Source organism: Struthio camelus, chromosome 11 (assembly GCF_040807025.1).
Source record: "Struthio camelus isolate bStrCam1 chromosome 11, bStrCam1.hap1, whole genome shotgun sequence".
In the NCBI taxonomy this organism is placed as follows: Eukaryota; Metazoa; Chordata; class Aves; order Struthioniformes; family Struthionidae; genus Struthio; species Struthio camelus.
Window position 1 is genome coordinate 11970359 of NC_090952.1, and position 14401 is coordinate 11984759.

Below are 14401 nucleotides of genomic sequence, written 5' to 3' on the forward strand. Positions count from 1 at the left end.
AGTTTTCCACAGATTTAATGCTTGTTATGTATCCATGCAGGTAGAAAAACTCCTAAGGAAGCAAGAGCCATCCTTTTGCATTGTGTGCATTTGATTCTCCATAAAACACTGACAGACGTCACATTGATGGCAGCGAGTTGGAGCTGTTCATTAGAAAGTAAGGCTTTCCATGAGGATGATTTTATTTTCAATTATGTCCTTAAGCCACTTTTCTCTAAATCGACACTTTTCTGGCCTGGAGGAGAGAATGAATGAATAGGGTGAATGTTAAGAACAATATTGAATTAAAGTTTGGCCAGCTGAAAGCTGACCTTTATTCACAAAATATGCGTATCTGCTGAAAAAACAATGCCTTCTAGACCTGCGTAAATCCATTGCAAATTCATTATGTATAAGGCAGGTGCTCACGGAGTGGCTGTCACTGCTGGGGTTGGAGTGAAGCTTGTAATAGCAGATTTTGCTTAGCAAATCTGATAATTACTTCTGTGATATTGTCATAAATATTTTATTTACCTCAAGCTCCCTGTTTGTTTTGGTATGGGGAAGCTTGCCAGAACTCCTAAGTGGTGTCAGTGATGGAAAAGTATTGATGCGTACCTGTGAATCAGCCTGCTCGATTCCAGAACGAAGAATACCTCCACGGGCAAGGTCTGCAAGAGAGGAGGGACAGGGCAGAGTTCACACGTTGAACTGCAGGACCTCAAAAAGCAGACCTTTTAATTAGGTGAGAGCTACTGTCTACTTCTTAAGAAATTATCTGTGTATTTGTGCAACACTTCTGCTACAGGTTAGAACAGTTTTGGTTTAAAGCATCTGTGAATATTCTGATGCGAAGGGAATGCTACGACTCTATAACAGCTTGCGTTAGGATGTGATTTATGACCAACGTCTGTGGGCTTCTACTCAGGGATCTGTAGCCAGTAAGTGGAAAAACTAAGGTTCAGTATGACCAAGTGTAAGTTCTAGAGGGGGAAAAAAATTACTTTTATAATAATTTTTATTTTCCCCTTGAGCTGCAAATATTGTTGCACAGATGCATATTGGAACTCTGGATGCATAGACTGTATGAATAATTAAATGATTTCAGTAGCAAGTGCAGTAGAAACTTATGCAGAAAGTAAAAAGGAGGGAATAGCTGTAGAATATCATGTCTTGTGCATGAGTATTCCCAAGGCTTTTTCTGGAGCTTAACACTATGTATGCTTGGTAATAGAGGCAAAGATTTGAAATATGAACTTGATGATAAAATGGATCCCTTTGGAGTGTAGCCATGTACTTTTCTAACTCTCAGAATGTCAACTGTTAGGGGCTACAATTGTTTTAAGTTAGTGCTTTCTGTCATTCAAGGTAAGTGAAACAAGAGTTTTACTGCTGCACCTTGAAGGATTGATTGCTGTGTGCCGTTTCTCAGTACTTACAGCTGGTTTGATTTTGGAGATCTCTATAACGAAATAGACGCTTGCTGTTGCTCGTGGGATGGGTTTTCTGCGTGTTGGGGTGCTCCAGCAAACTCTGTAGTGGTACCTCTTGCTATTCTTCAGCTCTTCTTCCTGGAGAAATTCTGTCCAGTGAAGCCAGCTTTCATGAATCTCCCACGTCTGCTGAACACATCACACTGTAAGATTCCCTCTCTAGCAGAGAGCCCTTAAGGGAGATGCTAAAAACAATTTGAGTTGGTCTCATTTAATTTTTCACACTAATCCACAGCGAGAGGGCGTGATCTAACTGAAATTTTCAGAAGGTTCATGTTTATAGCTGCAACGAAATGAGCAGATGGAACCATCACTCACAGCAATGTATTCTTCGATCTGCTGCTGTCCTCTCTCCACGGTGAACTTCTTGCATGTGGTCCACTCAATATTTTTGCTGACATATTCAGCTTCTGAAAACAGAAAAAATGCTGAAAAGTCATTTTGGGAAGGCTCTGACAGTTGCCAAGACATAGCAAATAGAGCAAGCTCACTACCTTTCTCCTTTTTTTGCAAATCTAGATGATACTCCTTTGCATCGCTTATCACGCTTTCAATGAAAACGCGTGCTTTTTCCTTGATGGCACCATCCTCCTCTCCCTTGTCCATCGTCTTCACCCTTAGAAAGAGAAAGGCACAACGTGGCTGAGAGCGGGCGCCCTTCAGAGCTGCGGGTGGGCAGACAGACGGACGTTTGGCAGCTCTGGTCCTTCTGACAAACGTTGGGCTCATCTGGAAGGGGACGCTGAAACAGCCTGACCGACGTGGGGCCGCTCTCCGTCTGCTGATCCCTTGGTGCCCTGAGCACAGCTCCGCTCAAATCCGACTCGAGCAGCCTTGCACCCGCAGAAGAGGGTTAGCGCAGCGTGCTAAGGGGCGTCGGGGCAACACGCCGATGCTAGCGGCGGGGAGTTGGGGGACGAGGGCGGCCGGCGCGATCCCGGGGCGCCGCGTCGGGGCCCCGGCGTTTGTCCTTCCCTACCTGTCGGTGCAGGGGTCCCGCCGCTCCGCCAGCGCCGTCGCGGGCCGGCGCTTCCCTGCCCAGTCCCAGCGCCGCAGGGAGTGTTTGCGCGGGCGCCACCATGGCAACCCGGCTGCCCGGCAAGGGGGGAGCGCGGCTGCGGCCTGACGTGCGGTGCCTGGCCCGCCCGGCGCTCGGGGCCTCCTGGCTGGTGCGGCCGGGGGCTGCGGGCCCTGATGGCCGGGGCCGCTGGGCAGATGCCTTCCCGGCAGGGATAGGCTCACAGAAGGGGAAGCAGACACTAGCAGGAAAGCAGATGTAGGACCCTGCCTGATTTTCTGATTGTAACATCTCTGCCAGTCCCAGCAATTTGGGAACTGAACTTGCCTTTGACCCCGTTGTCTGCAAAACGCAGGCTCGGTCCTTCCTGTTGCAGCAGTGCCGTGGGCTCTGAACCGGGGTGCCTGGGACACGGAGCCCTGCGGAGGGCAGCTCAAGGGAAGGGACCACTGGTGCTAACGGAGAGAGGCTGGAAACGGTTTAGCAGCATGCTGGGTGCTAAATCCCTAGCAGACGCTCTTCCGGAGGGACAAGAGGACGTTACAAGGGTTCAGCTACAGGAGTAAACGGGCGAAGCATAGATCCTACTCCTTGCGGTCTGATAGAGATGCCTACTGCTTGAAGTTATGTGGAAGAAGGTAGTGAGACCCATGGGAAGCTGGTTTAGGTTTCTAAGAGGCGAGAAAATTACTAGGAAGAGGTTTCATAGTGACACAGGGTGGTGAAACTTTTCTTTGCTCATTAGTAAACTTTGCTTTGCTTTCCTTACTGGAGCTTTCTGTGCTTGACATCACCATGTTAACAAAGTTGGGAAGAAGAGCTGTCAACGCAGGAGTAAAAAACGGATGGTAGAAAAGGACCCTCAGAACCAAAGAAATGTGGAAGCCTACGTGGAGGGAGCTTGTCAACAGGTTGGAAAACGGTTTAGCAGCTGGTGGAAAGGTCTTATGCTGGAACGAGCAGAAAGGCAAGTCCTGGGATGCAGATCCCTGAAGAGCTGTCTGTGCGTGTTTGGCATCGAGACCTGCTCCTTTGTCACGTCTCAAAGGCAGAGGAAGAAGTTCCTCGTGCTCTGCAGGGCGAGCGCAGCCCAGGATGGAGCATGAGATGCAAACAGCCTCCTCTAGGCACAGAAATCCTCTCTGGAGACACACTGCTATTTATGGCTTTGCTGAATCCCGTTCACCCAGGGGTGACAAGTCTCACAGGAACTGTTCAAAGCCTCTTTGGTGTCTGGAAGGATTATAACAAGCCCTTCTTAAAGCAGCCCTGGTTTGCTTTGCACCTGGCTGTAGCTTAGCAGAGGTGCTCGAGGCAAGTGTGAGCCTGGGAATCCCATCTTCGTCCTCCCTTTCCTGCCCTGATGCCCAGATCACTTCTTCCTCTCTCACCTATTTCCTGCGCTCCTGGGGTTCTCTTAGTTCTGGTTCTCGTGTCTCCCTTCAGTGCTGTAGCTGACTAGCTGATGATTAAGTGCTTTGAGCTGGTATTTCATTGATTGCCAAGCTATCTTTAGTCCTTCAGAACGATGGGACCTTAACAAGCTTGTCACAGGCCAAAACCAGGACTGACCACATTTTAAAAGCACAAGCAGCTGGAGACTCCCAGCCAGCGTCTTCTCTTACAGCCTGGACACAGTGTCCCCAGAGAAGCATCAGACCTGTCTGTCTCCGCTCAGTGACCCAAAATGTGTCTTCTGCTTCGAGACTAGCGATAGCCCCAGTTGGAAACATTTGGTCATAGCTCTGTTGACCAGTGGAGAAATTTAGATGCATGTTTTTGGATCTGAACTTGCTGTTATTCGTGATGATGTAAATCTGGAGTAATTCTGCTTATGTTCTTTTTCTGCAGTATTTCTGCTTTTTCAATAGATGTACAAGGAAGCAGAGGAAGACGCTAAGACCTGAGCAGCATATAGACCCTGCAGCATGCATAAAATGAGGCAAGTAATGCTCTTCAAAGTTTATGGGCAATATAAATACAACAGTTAAATACATGTATTTATCTTTATTAGAGAGTTAAATCATTTTGTATAGATATAGGGATTCTTCAAACAGCATTCTTCTTAGTCTATGTTCTCCAGACCCTGAAAAACAAATAACACGCTATGCACAATTCTCCCTACCCTAGCCACGTATCACCCCACCACCGTCACGTATCACTCCCTCATTTCGACATATCCCTCCCCAGGCCATGCCTCACGCCCCAGCCATGTATCGCTACCCCCACGTCACATATAAGGCCCCCCGGAATCCTTCTGCAGGAATGCACGGCCCGACATACGAATGCCTGAGGCACACGCACACGTCCCCGCGGGCAGGCTCCTCTGGGCCAAATAACCCAGCTCGTACGAAGCGCAGCCGGAGCTCCGGCAGCGCCCCGCGCCCGCCGCCGAGGCGGCTCTCCCGTGCCCCCGGTAGGTGTGTGGGCAACCCACCGCCCCGAGCACCTGCCTTGGACACGTAGTACTTGTTGACGCCGGAGAGCCGCCTGTCCCTTTCCATCAGCATCCACTGGTAGGGGTAGCGGGCGATCCTCTTTTCCTGCGCGCACACACAGCGCTGTGCTACGGCACCGGGGAGGGGCTCCGGGGCAAGGGGGGGGGTGTCCCCGGCTGGGGGGCCGGGCCAAGGGTAGGGGTCTGCCTGGGATGAGGGGGCGATCCTGGGGCAGGGGGGTTCTGGGACAAGGGTGGGGGCGCCGGGACCACGGGAGGGGAATGTCCTGGGGTAGAGGGGAGCCCGGGGCGGGGGGGGGTGTCCCGGGGTAAGGGGGAGCTCTGTAGGGGGATGTCCCGAGGCGGGGGGGGGTCTGGGGGGGAGATGTCCCGAGGTGGGAGGGGGATGTCCTGGGGTAGAGGGGAGCCCGGGGCGGGGGGGGGGTCCCGGGGTAAGGGGGAGCTCCCGGGGAAGGGGGAGATCTGTAGGGGGATGTCCCGAGGCAGGGGGGGTCTGGGGGGGAGATGTCCCGAGGTGGGAGGGGGATGTCCTGGGGAAACGGGGGGGCCGGGGCAGGGGGGGCCTGTCCCGCGGTAAGGGTGGGTGTCCCGGGGCAAGGGGGGTCCCGGGGCAAGGTCGCGGCAAGGCCGCCACTGGAGGGGAGGGGACGCGGCGCTGCGCTGGGCGGGCGCGGACCTTGCCGCCGTTGCACCTGCGGTGCATGAAGACGGTGGAGAGGCCGGGGATGCTGAGGCAGAGGCCCATGATGGCCATGCCGGGCAGGATCTCGTACCACATCTCGGCGCCGCCGCCGCCGCCAGCCCCGGCCCGGCCCGACTCGCCTCCCCGGACGCTCCCAGCGTGCCCCGCGCGCCTTCCCTGCGTGCCCCGCGCCGCCCGCCATTGCTACCGAGGCAAACGGGGGCGAAGGGGGGGGTGGGTCAGCGCCAGCGACAGACCACCAGCGACAGACCAGCCCGGGGCAGGGCACCGCCGGGGTGGGGGGCGGCGGGACCCACCTGGGCGCGCGGCGCACTGAAGGGCGGCGGGGGCGGGGGGGGGGTTCCCGGCCAGGGGGCTGTCGGGAGCTGTAGTCCGCGGGGAGGGGGGGGCGCCGGGCGCGGCCTCGGGCGCGCAGTCGCGCGAGAGGGCGGCGGCCAATGGGCGCGCGGGGGCGCGGCGCGCTGTCCCGCCGCCGCCGCCGCCGCCGCCGCCGCGATGAAGGAGGACAAGGAAAACACCAGGCCCAAGGAGCGGCGCGGGCCCGCCGCCGGCCCGGGGCCGGGTGCGCCGCCGCCGGGGCCCGCCGCCGGCCCGGACGGCAGGGGGAGCGGCGAGGCCGACCGCCTCGAGCGGCCCAAGGACAAGAAGGAGACGCTGAGCAAGGTGGGGCCGGCGGTCACGGGCCTCGCGCGGGGCGGCCGTTGGCGCGGCCGTTGGGCGGGCAGGGGCTGGGCTGGGCCGGGCCGGCGCGGCCGCCCTGACCGCCGGCCGGGGCCGGGGCCGGGTCCGTGTCGCAGGTGGTGATCCGGCGGCTGCCGCCCAGCCTCACCAAGGAGCAGCTGGAGGAGCACCTGCAGCCGCTGCCCGAGCACGACTACTTCGAGTTCTTCGCCAACGACTCCAGGTAGGGCCCGCAGCGCCGGGAGCCGCCGCCGCCGCGGCTGCCAGCTCTGCCTTCTCGGTGTGCTTCTCTCTCCGCAGCTTGTACCCGCACATGTTTTCGAGAGCCTATATCAACTTTAAAAACCAGGAAGACATAGTCCTCTTCAGGGATCGCTTTGACGGCTATGTTTTTGTTGATCACAAAGGCAAGTGAACAGGGCTTAGCCCTACGTTTAGTCAGTTTTGTCTGTGTGTGTGTGTGTATGCAGTATGTTTGCCAGGTTTTAGAGGGATGAGTATGAGCTGCCTGGTGTTTCACTTACGTCTTTAGCGTCCTAAGTGAGTAGGATGCTGCGTATCAGTGTTAGACAGAACCAGTTTCCGCTTTGTGGAAGCAAGCCTAGTTAATCTTGAACATTATGTGTGAAACAGGTAAGTATACTTAAGATAACACTGCTTGCAACGTGACAATCATAGTTGTGCCCCTGAAGTTAATATTTTTATCATGTCCTATGCCCCCTGAGTATAAAGTCTGAAAAAAGGTGAAAGTGGCAGGTGTTTTCCCTGTCAAAATGAAGTGAGGCTGAGGTTAATGACTCCTGCCTCCTGCAGCTCTCCCCATGTTATACGTTCCTAACAATGACGCTCATTTTTTGGTCTTTTCTTAGTCAAATTCTTACTTATTCCACTTTATAGGTGAGTGAGTCATCTTGATACAGCACGTATTTTGGCAGAAGCTTCTTTCTTGCAGTCCCAAGTTGTGAAAGTAGCTACTCTGTAGATATTAATCTGTAGGGAACAAATATTTTGCTTAACTCATTTGTTCAACAGCCAAGTGTTTAGTTATTGCTTATCTTTTCTCTAAACGCACATTAGGTCTTCAGTACGTTTCATGTTTTTCTGTTCACATTTCAAAACTGTTACCTTGGTAGCACTGAAACTTGCTAGTCTCTCACGCATAGTCCTTAAAAATTACATATTTAGTGAAAGTCATAACTCAACAGCTGTCTTCTTGTTGGCTTCAATAAGCCAAAAGTTTCACCTTGAACAAGTACCCTTGTTTGGATTTTCTTCCATCCACGTATTTTTTGTGATGGAAAGCTCTGTCCGCAAAGGACTTCCTTATTTAGGAGAGTTGCATGGCCAGGTTCAAATAACACCGAGATTCTCTAAAGCTGCTGATTTGCGACGTAACAACACGTTACGTTTCCATACTGAACAGCTGCATTAGACTTATACAGCCATGACTACGGTCCTCTTGTGGCTGCCTGTGATGTATGGATGTTGCATTCTATTGCGTTTTGCCTCAGCCTCTTTAGCTTAAACTATTCTCTTCTCTTTGCCCAGTTAATACATAGTCTGTAGGATGAGGATACTATGTGGTACTGTGTAACTAACAGTTATGGACAGTCTTAGCTCTATTACTTCCTTCTTGTTCTTGAGCTGTGGCTCTGATAGTTAAAAGAGTGAGAGGGTTTATTCCATGAATTCTGCTGTCTAAAATGCTTCCTGATGAAACAGCTTTCAAAATATAAAAATGTTGTTTATGGTGTCACCTGTTTGTGGAGTAGCCTTTTCTAGTATTGCATATTTCATATGAGGCTCATCTTCATGCTTTAGACATGCAATACCTACTGTTTTATATCTCCTTCCTTTATAATATATTTTACCCTCTCCTTTTGACAGGTCAGGAATATGCTGCCATAGTAGAGTTTGCACCTTTCCAAAAAGCTGCAAAAAAGAAGAGTAAGAAAAAGGATGCCAAAACTGGGACTATTGAAGATGGTATAACAGCTAGCTAGTTTGTTCGCGTTAAGAGTGCGTGTGCAGACACTTGATAGGCCGTGTCCTAACAGTAGTCTGAATGTAATATTTTTGCTGTGGTGGTACTAGTGTTCCAGTTGATTGTCTGCTTAATTACGTATGAAGCTTATTAGCAGTGCTTTGTCAGATGCAATATAACCAAATCTGTTAAATGTTATGGTCCAAGACAAACACGATGCAGCAGCTTATTTGAGGATTGTGTTGTTTATATGTTGCCTTTTCATAAGTTGAAAGCTTAGGCAAATTTATGCCAAACTGCCAGCAGTGCACAATGTGAATCTCTCTTTTGTGCCATAGCACGTCTTTCTGGCCTTTTTTTTTAGATCCGGAGTACAAGAAGTTTCTGGAAAGTTACAGTGCAGATGATGAAAAATTAACCTCAACTCCTGAAACTTTGCTGGAGGAAATAGAGGCAAGAAACAAAGAGCTAATAGGTATGGAAATCTGCGTGCTGTAGTTAGGTTTTTCCCAAAGCACAAAGAGAAATTTATGTAGTATAATTTTCAGACTTATGTAGTGTGATTTCAGGACGTTGAACTTTGAGGTTTATGCATTCTTTTGTATGTTATTTGATATTATTAAATCTTTAGACTGATATTACTCAATGTACTTTATTTTGCCTCCCATGCTCTAGATTCCTCTCTTGGTTTAAATTTCATATGGTATTCTTCTCTCCTTTTTCAAATTCAGATGGTTGTTAGCCAGACTAGGCTGTGCAGTGGCTCCATTTCCATGAGAGCAGTAATATTTAATGCAAAATGCTGTGGGCAGCAAAATTGTGTGCAGGCGGAAGTTAAGCTATATTTTGGTTGGCTAAAATGGATGAGAATATTTTTTTAAGCACATTAAAGGTATCTGTTTCCAAGAGAGGGAAGCTAAGAAAAGTATAACGTAGACTGAATACCCTTTCTGCATAGACATACTGGATAACATAACAGCATCCTAAACAAATTATGAAATTCTAATTGTTACCAACATTTTGAGATGGGATTGGAATGCTTGCTTTATTGCCCTGTTGTTGGATGTGTGAGGAGATAGGCCAGGCAATCTCATAAAGCCCTTTCATTTCATGTAAAGGTTTAGTTCTAGGTATTACAGTACTGAGTGAGACAAAATGGTAACATTTGCTTTCATGTATCCTTTAGCTAAAAAGACTACTCCCTTATTGAACTTCCTGAAAAATAAACAGGTAAGACTTTTCTCTAGAATGTTCTTGTTGCTTATAGGTACAGTAATTTGCTCGTACAGGGCGTGGGTATGTATACCGTAGCCTGTATATTAATATCTTTCTGCCTTTCTTTTTGAAGAAAGAGTGTGGACTCTACTGTTATGCATTTTTTTTGTTTATGTTATATATGTTTCTTCAAGCCGGCTCAGCCTTCATATCGTTTCCCTCTCCCTTTTCCCTTCAAAACAAAGGTAGCTATGAATGTAGAAAGGAGAATCTTCACTGGCTCTTCACTGCCAGATTTAAGAGAAGTAGAAGATGTTTTGAATGGCAAAGTAGGCCTTCTGTGGGTGAGCTTGGTGTCGCTTAGAAGGATAGAAGAAATGTATCCTCAGGCTATCCATGTGCCTTAGAATGTCTGATTTTTGAGCTGTTGGCCTGACTTCCTTGTTAAAATATGTATTCACATTTATTAAACTAGTAGAACAGGAGCCTGAGTTGTGATGCTTTATGTGCGTTCTGGTCACATGTAGTACCACGCTAGACATCTGTGGCACTGGCAAACCAGATTTTGCATTAATGCCTTCATCTTAATGCAGTTATGGCAGAGGTCTTTGTAGATGATGCCTATCCTTGATCTTCTCCTAAACCACAATCTCGTTTTAACTTTCAGCAATGGGAAAATCACAGAAGAGGCAGATTTAATTAAAATTAGAATGAGATAGGCCGAAGTGAGTGTTTTTTTTTCCACTCTCATAAACCTTAACTTGTACAGCCTAAAAAGAAATTGCTAAAGTGCTGCTGTAGTGTGTTCAAGTTCACAACAATAGATAGGGGCAACAGGACATTTTTTCTTTTGCAATAGTGGTGATTTTGAGATGAGATATTTTGTGATGGAATATTACATCGCTTTGTAGCAGAGTGTCCTGTCAGGCTTAAAGGGATACTCTTTAGTGTGGGAATATACTATTTCTCTTTGCTTTTGCACACACAGAGGCTGAGAGAAGAAAAAAGAGAGGAGAGGAGGAGGAGAGAATTGGAAAGAAAAAGACAAAGAGAAGAAGAAAGAAGAAAATGGAAAGAGGAGGAGAGAAGGAAGAGAAAAGAAGCGGAAAAACTGAAGAAGGTAGACAGATGTCCAGAAAAAGAAAGGGACAGATCAAAAGAAGAGCCAAAGATTAAGGTCTAGAACAGTTCTTTATTATAAGCTGTTATACTCCCTTTTCCCTGTTATTTGTATATAAGTATATGAGTATTCCTTGAAGAATCACACAAGTTTGGTGTTAGTAAATTGCACTTTTTTGTAATAGTCAGTGTTAGGCATTATAAAGGTTTGCATACTGTAGTGCTTTGTAGTCTTATGTAAAGCTTGTCACATGACTTTTGTACTTGCTGTGGAGAACAGAATTATGAACTGACTATGGAATGGAGACTATTTTTTTAAGCTTTCTAACATGGCCTGTTTTAGGAGAAATATCCTAGTCTGCAGTGTGGATTATGCTTACTCATACACTCCAGCTTTCAGAGGTATTACTATTTGTAGTCATGTAATGCTTGTTTCTTACTGGACCCTGGCTCCCTTGATTTGATACAGTTTCGGTGTTGTGCCAGACAATATGTATTAGAGTGAGCTTTTTAGTTGAGACTTCTCTTTTCTTTGTAGCTACTTAAGAAGCCTGAAAAAGATGAAAAAGACTTGGAGAAAAAAGAAAAATCCAAGAAACTGGAAAAAGAGACTCTAAGGGAGGAAAAAAATGCGAGTAGTGCATCTGCCAAACGATCTGATGGGGAGACAAAAGAAGAGAAGGCAAAAAAGTATTCTAGTACTTGCTATAAATATATATATATATATATATATATTTGTATATGCAACTTATTTCCTGAACGTGCTGAGGCTCAGGCTGCTCTGCCTTGACCATGTTTTGAAATTCCTTTCAAATTTTTTTTCTGATACAATGCATGGGGAGTGTTGTCTGTGGCAGTGCACATCCTGTGATAACAAGAAGCTCTGTGAATTTTCTGATACTTCTTCACAAACGGATAAATCTTAATGTTTTTCACAACTCGCTGTAGGAGCTTTGCAATGGAAGCCCAGTTGTAGGTGACCTAGAGTGGGCTGTGGACACTGCCCTTCCAAATTGGAGAATTATAACCATGGCATGAGGAAAAAAGATGCTCCAGTTAGTAGTCCCTTTAAGTCTCGTAAAAAGTCAAAGCGGAAAATCTAATTCTCAACAGCTCTGTGATCTGCTCAAGGCTCTGTTCTGCCTCATGACAAATAAGAGAAGAGGCAGAGAAATTTAGGTGCTTTCCAAAGCCGCAGGAGACTCGGCCAACTCTGTGAGTAGAAGGCTAAGAAATGCTAGAAGCCAGTGTCGTCCCCCGGTTATCGTGCATGGCTCTGGTTAGGACAGCTTCCCGAAAGCTCCCTGAAACCCAGCAGTTGGTCATCTTCGTATTGCAAATTTGCACTAGAATTACGTTGATCTCCCAGCTCTGTCTGATGAATCTTTTGAGCTTAATTTTCAGTTTTGTTTTCATACAGGTCAGAAGATGAGTGCGTAAAGGACTACAGGGACCGAGATAGAGATTTTGAAAGAGACAGAGAGTATGAGAGAGCACAGAGGGAGAAACTGAGACGCCAGGAAGAGGAGCGTCGGAGGCAGAAAGAGCGCTTTGAGAAAGAGAAGGTTTTCAGAAGAAAAGAGGAAGAGGTGAAAAAGGAGAGAGACTTGCTCAGAGAAAAGGGAAAGAAAAGTGATCTTACAGACTTTACCAGCAACACAGACAAACCTGAGAAAGTAACCAAAGACGATAAAAAAGAGGATACAATTAAGAGGGATCGTATCAGAAACAAGGTGCTGGGTCTCTTTAGATTCATATGTTAATTCATAAGGACCAATTTGTAATTTTTAGGATAAACACACTTTAAGGAAAGGGCCCTGCGGCTTTTCTCTTAAAACCTCTCCCCTCGTTGGTAACAAACTTTACCATTGCTACAAGGTTTATCCATTTGTCCGCTAAACTTGCTAAACTGTTTATCTGTGATGTTTCTTGTCGCTGTGTAGGATTTAAGTCAAGATATCGTAGACTGAATTGTAAACACTAATCCCTTTTTATTTACTGACTTACACCAGTAGCCTGTACGTTCAAGGTGTCAGTAGAGTCTGAGTAGTCTATTGGTGCCTCTCTGCTGATGCTCTACGTGCCTGAAAGTACATCTCTTAAGTGGGAGAGTGATTGAACAGATTTCTCCAAAACAGGGGCAAGACTGCTACATGCAGGACGTGTTAGAGGATCTGCTGTGTAGGGTCACAGTGTAGTGTCCTGAGTTCAGATTTATGCACTCTGCAAATAATCCGTTATTGCAGCATTAGTATGCAAGTTTTCCATGTCACTTACAGGATGTTACTGGATACAAATGAAACTCAGGCATTTGGAAGAAGCTTTGAAGTAGACCTGTATTCTGAGAGAGGGTGAACTGAGCTAGTGTCTCCAAATAAAAAGAAGCCTTTCTATGAATGGTTTCAAATATGCGCAGTATTCTGTGTGGCTTGAACAGGGACATTGCCTTGCAACAGGCACGACCTTGATTCAAGCCGGTTGAGGTTTCATTGTTGCTATGGTGGAATAATTTAACATTAATTAATGTTAATTTCAAGATCAACATAATTTTGAAAAATGTGAGCAGTTTTTAAGATCACTGATGCCACAATAACTGCGATAGCATTGGGGCTATCAAAGAGTCTAAGTAGTTTTGATTTATTTCAGGATCGTCCAGCAATGCAGCTGTACCAGCCAGGAGCCCGAAGCCGAAGCCGACTCTGTCAGTATGAAGACAATGCTGCAAAGCCCACAGATCAGGGAGCAGATAAGAAACCAGAGAGTGAGACCAGTAATACGAAGGAAGAGGAGTGATTAGCACACAGGCCTTATGTGTTCTGACTGTTTGTGCAGCCAAAGAGCATGTACTACGCAATCCAGAAGTGCCTTCGAAGTGAAGAAGGAACAAAGGAAGTAAAGGGGGCGTTGTGCTGTTGGATATTTCTGGCTAAAGAACCTCAGTTGTAGATTCAGAATTTGAAATGTGTTCTCAGTGTATTTTCATTTTTTTGAATTTATTTTCCCAGCAACCAACTACAACAGAGAAGAGAATTTTTGCAAAGCAGAAAGACTTTGTGGCCTTAAGTACGGTAATAAATGAGTCATGTGGTCAGGAGGAGATGACACCTGGATCTAAAGCCAGAGCTTTACTTTAAAGAAATCATGAGCCAGTGTTGGCTGCACTTGAGCAGAGCAAGCTTGAAGTTGCACAAAGTTAACGTAGGTATTGCTCTGTTGTGTGGTACTCCTGCCTGAGTCAATGATGGTTGAATTATATCGCTCTAGCGCTGAGACAGGTAAGCAGGCTGTGGTTGTTGGGTACCAGTGAACTAGGGCATCCTCTGTGGTTGTGTGAAGAGAATTGTAGTAAATATTGCAGCAAACGAGGGTAGGGAGAGGCCCATCCTCTTAAGACGTGGCTCTCTGGATGAGGTAATTAAGTTGGAGTGTATGAATAAGCTGGCTAATATTGGATACTTCTTGACAAATTGTCATGTAAAGTCTACCTACACTGAAATGTTTATTTTGAATCAAATGTCGCTGTACCGAGCATCTGGTTCTTTTCCAGCGTTCTCCCTTGTTCAGAGTCTGACGTGTTTCCTACCCTCTGCCCTCTCAGTACCTGCTTCACCTTCCCTCGTAATCTGGAATATTGTTTTACAGCCCGGAAAGAGACTTCACCACTAGCGGCTCCTTTAAGCTAGCGATTTTTAGCCGTAGCTCTTTTGTACCGAACCCAATAAACTCGCAGAAACTCGCGAAGCCGCTTTCA

General features: G+C 47.3%; 2 protein-coding genes across 2 annotated transcripts; one reads left to right on the forward strand and one right to left on the reverse strand.

Annotated features, from left to right (window-relative positions):
• Positions 1-6: 6 nt before the first annotated feature.
• AKAP14 (A-kinase anchoring protein 14) lies at positions 7-2511 on the reverse strand. The gene is made up of 6 exons (XM_068957090.1): positions 2452-2511; positions 1967-2088; positions 1791-1882; positions 1419-1598; positions 598-650; positions 7-235 (listed from the first exon to the last, which is right to left on the reverse strand). Exons 2-6 carry the CDS (start codon positions 2076-2078, stop codon positions 151-153), a joined length of 522 nt encoding a protein of 173 aa, XP_068813191.1. The 5' UTR covers positions 2079-2088; positions 2452-2511; the 3' UTR covers positions 7-150.
• A 3635-nt stretch (positions 2512-6146) lies between these two features.
• Positions 6147-14391, forward strand: UPF3B (UPF3B regulator of nonsense mediated mRNA decay). Its single transcript, XM_068956666.1, has 10 exons — positions 6147-6314; positions 6449-6555; positions 6633-6739; positions 8220-8318; positions 8681-8791; positions 9503-9546; positions 10520-10708; positions 11189-11340; positions 12071-12383; positions 13297-14391. Exons 1-10 carry the CDS (start codon positions 6147-6149, stop codon positions 13441-13443), a joined length of 1437 nt encoding a protein of 478 aa, XP_068812767.1. The 3' UTR covers positions 13444-14391.
• Positions 14392-14401: the final 10 nt, after the last annotated feature.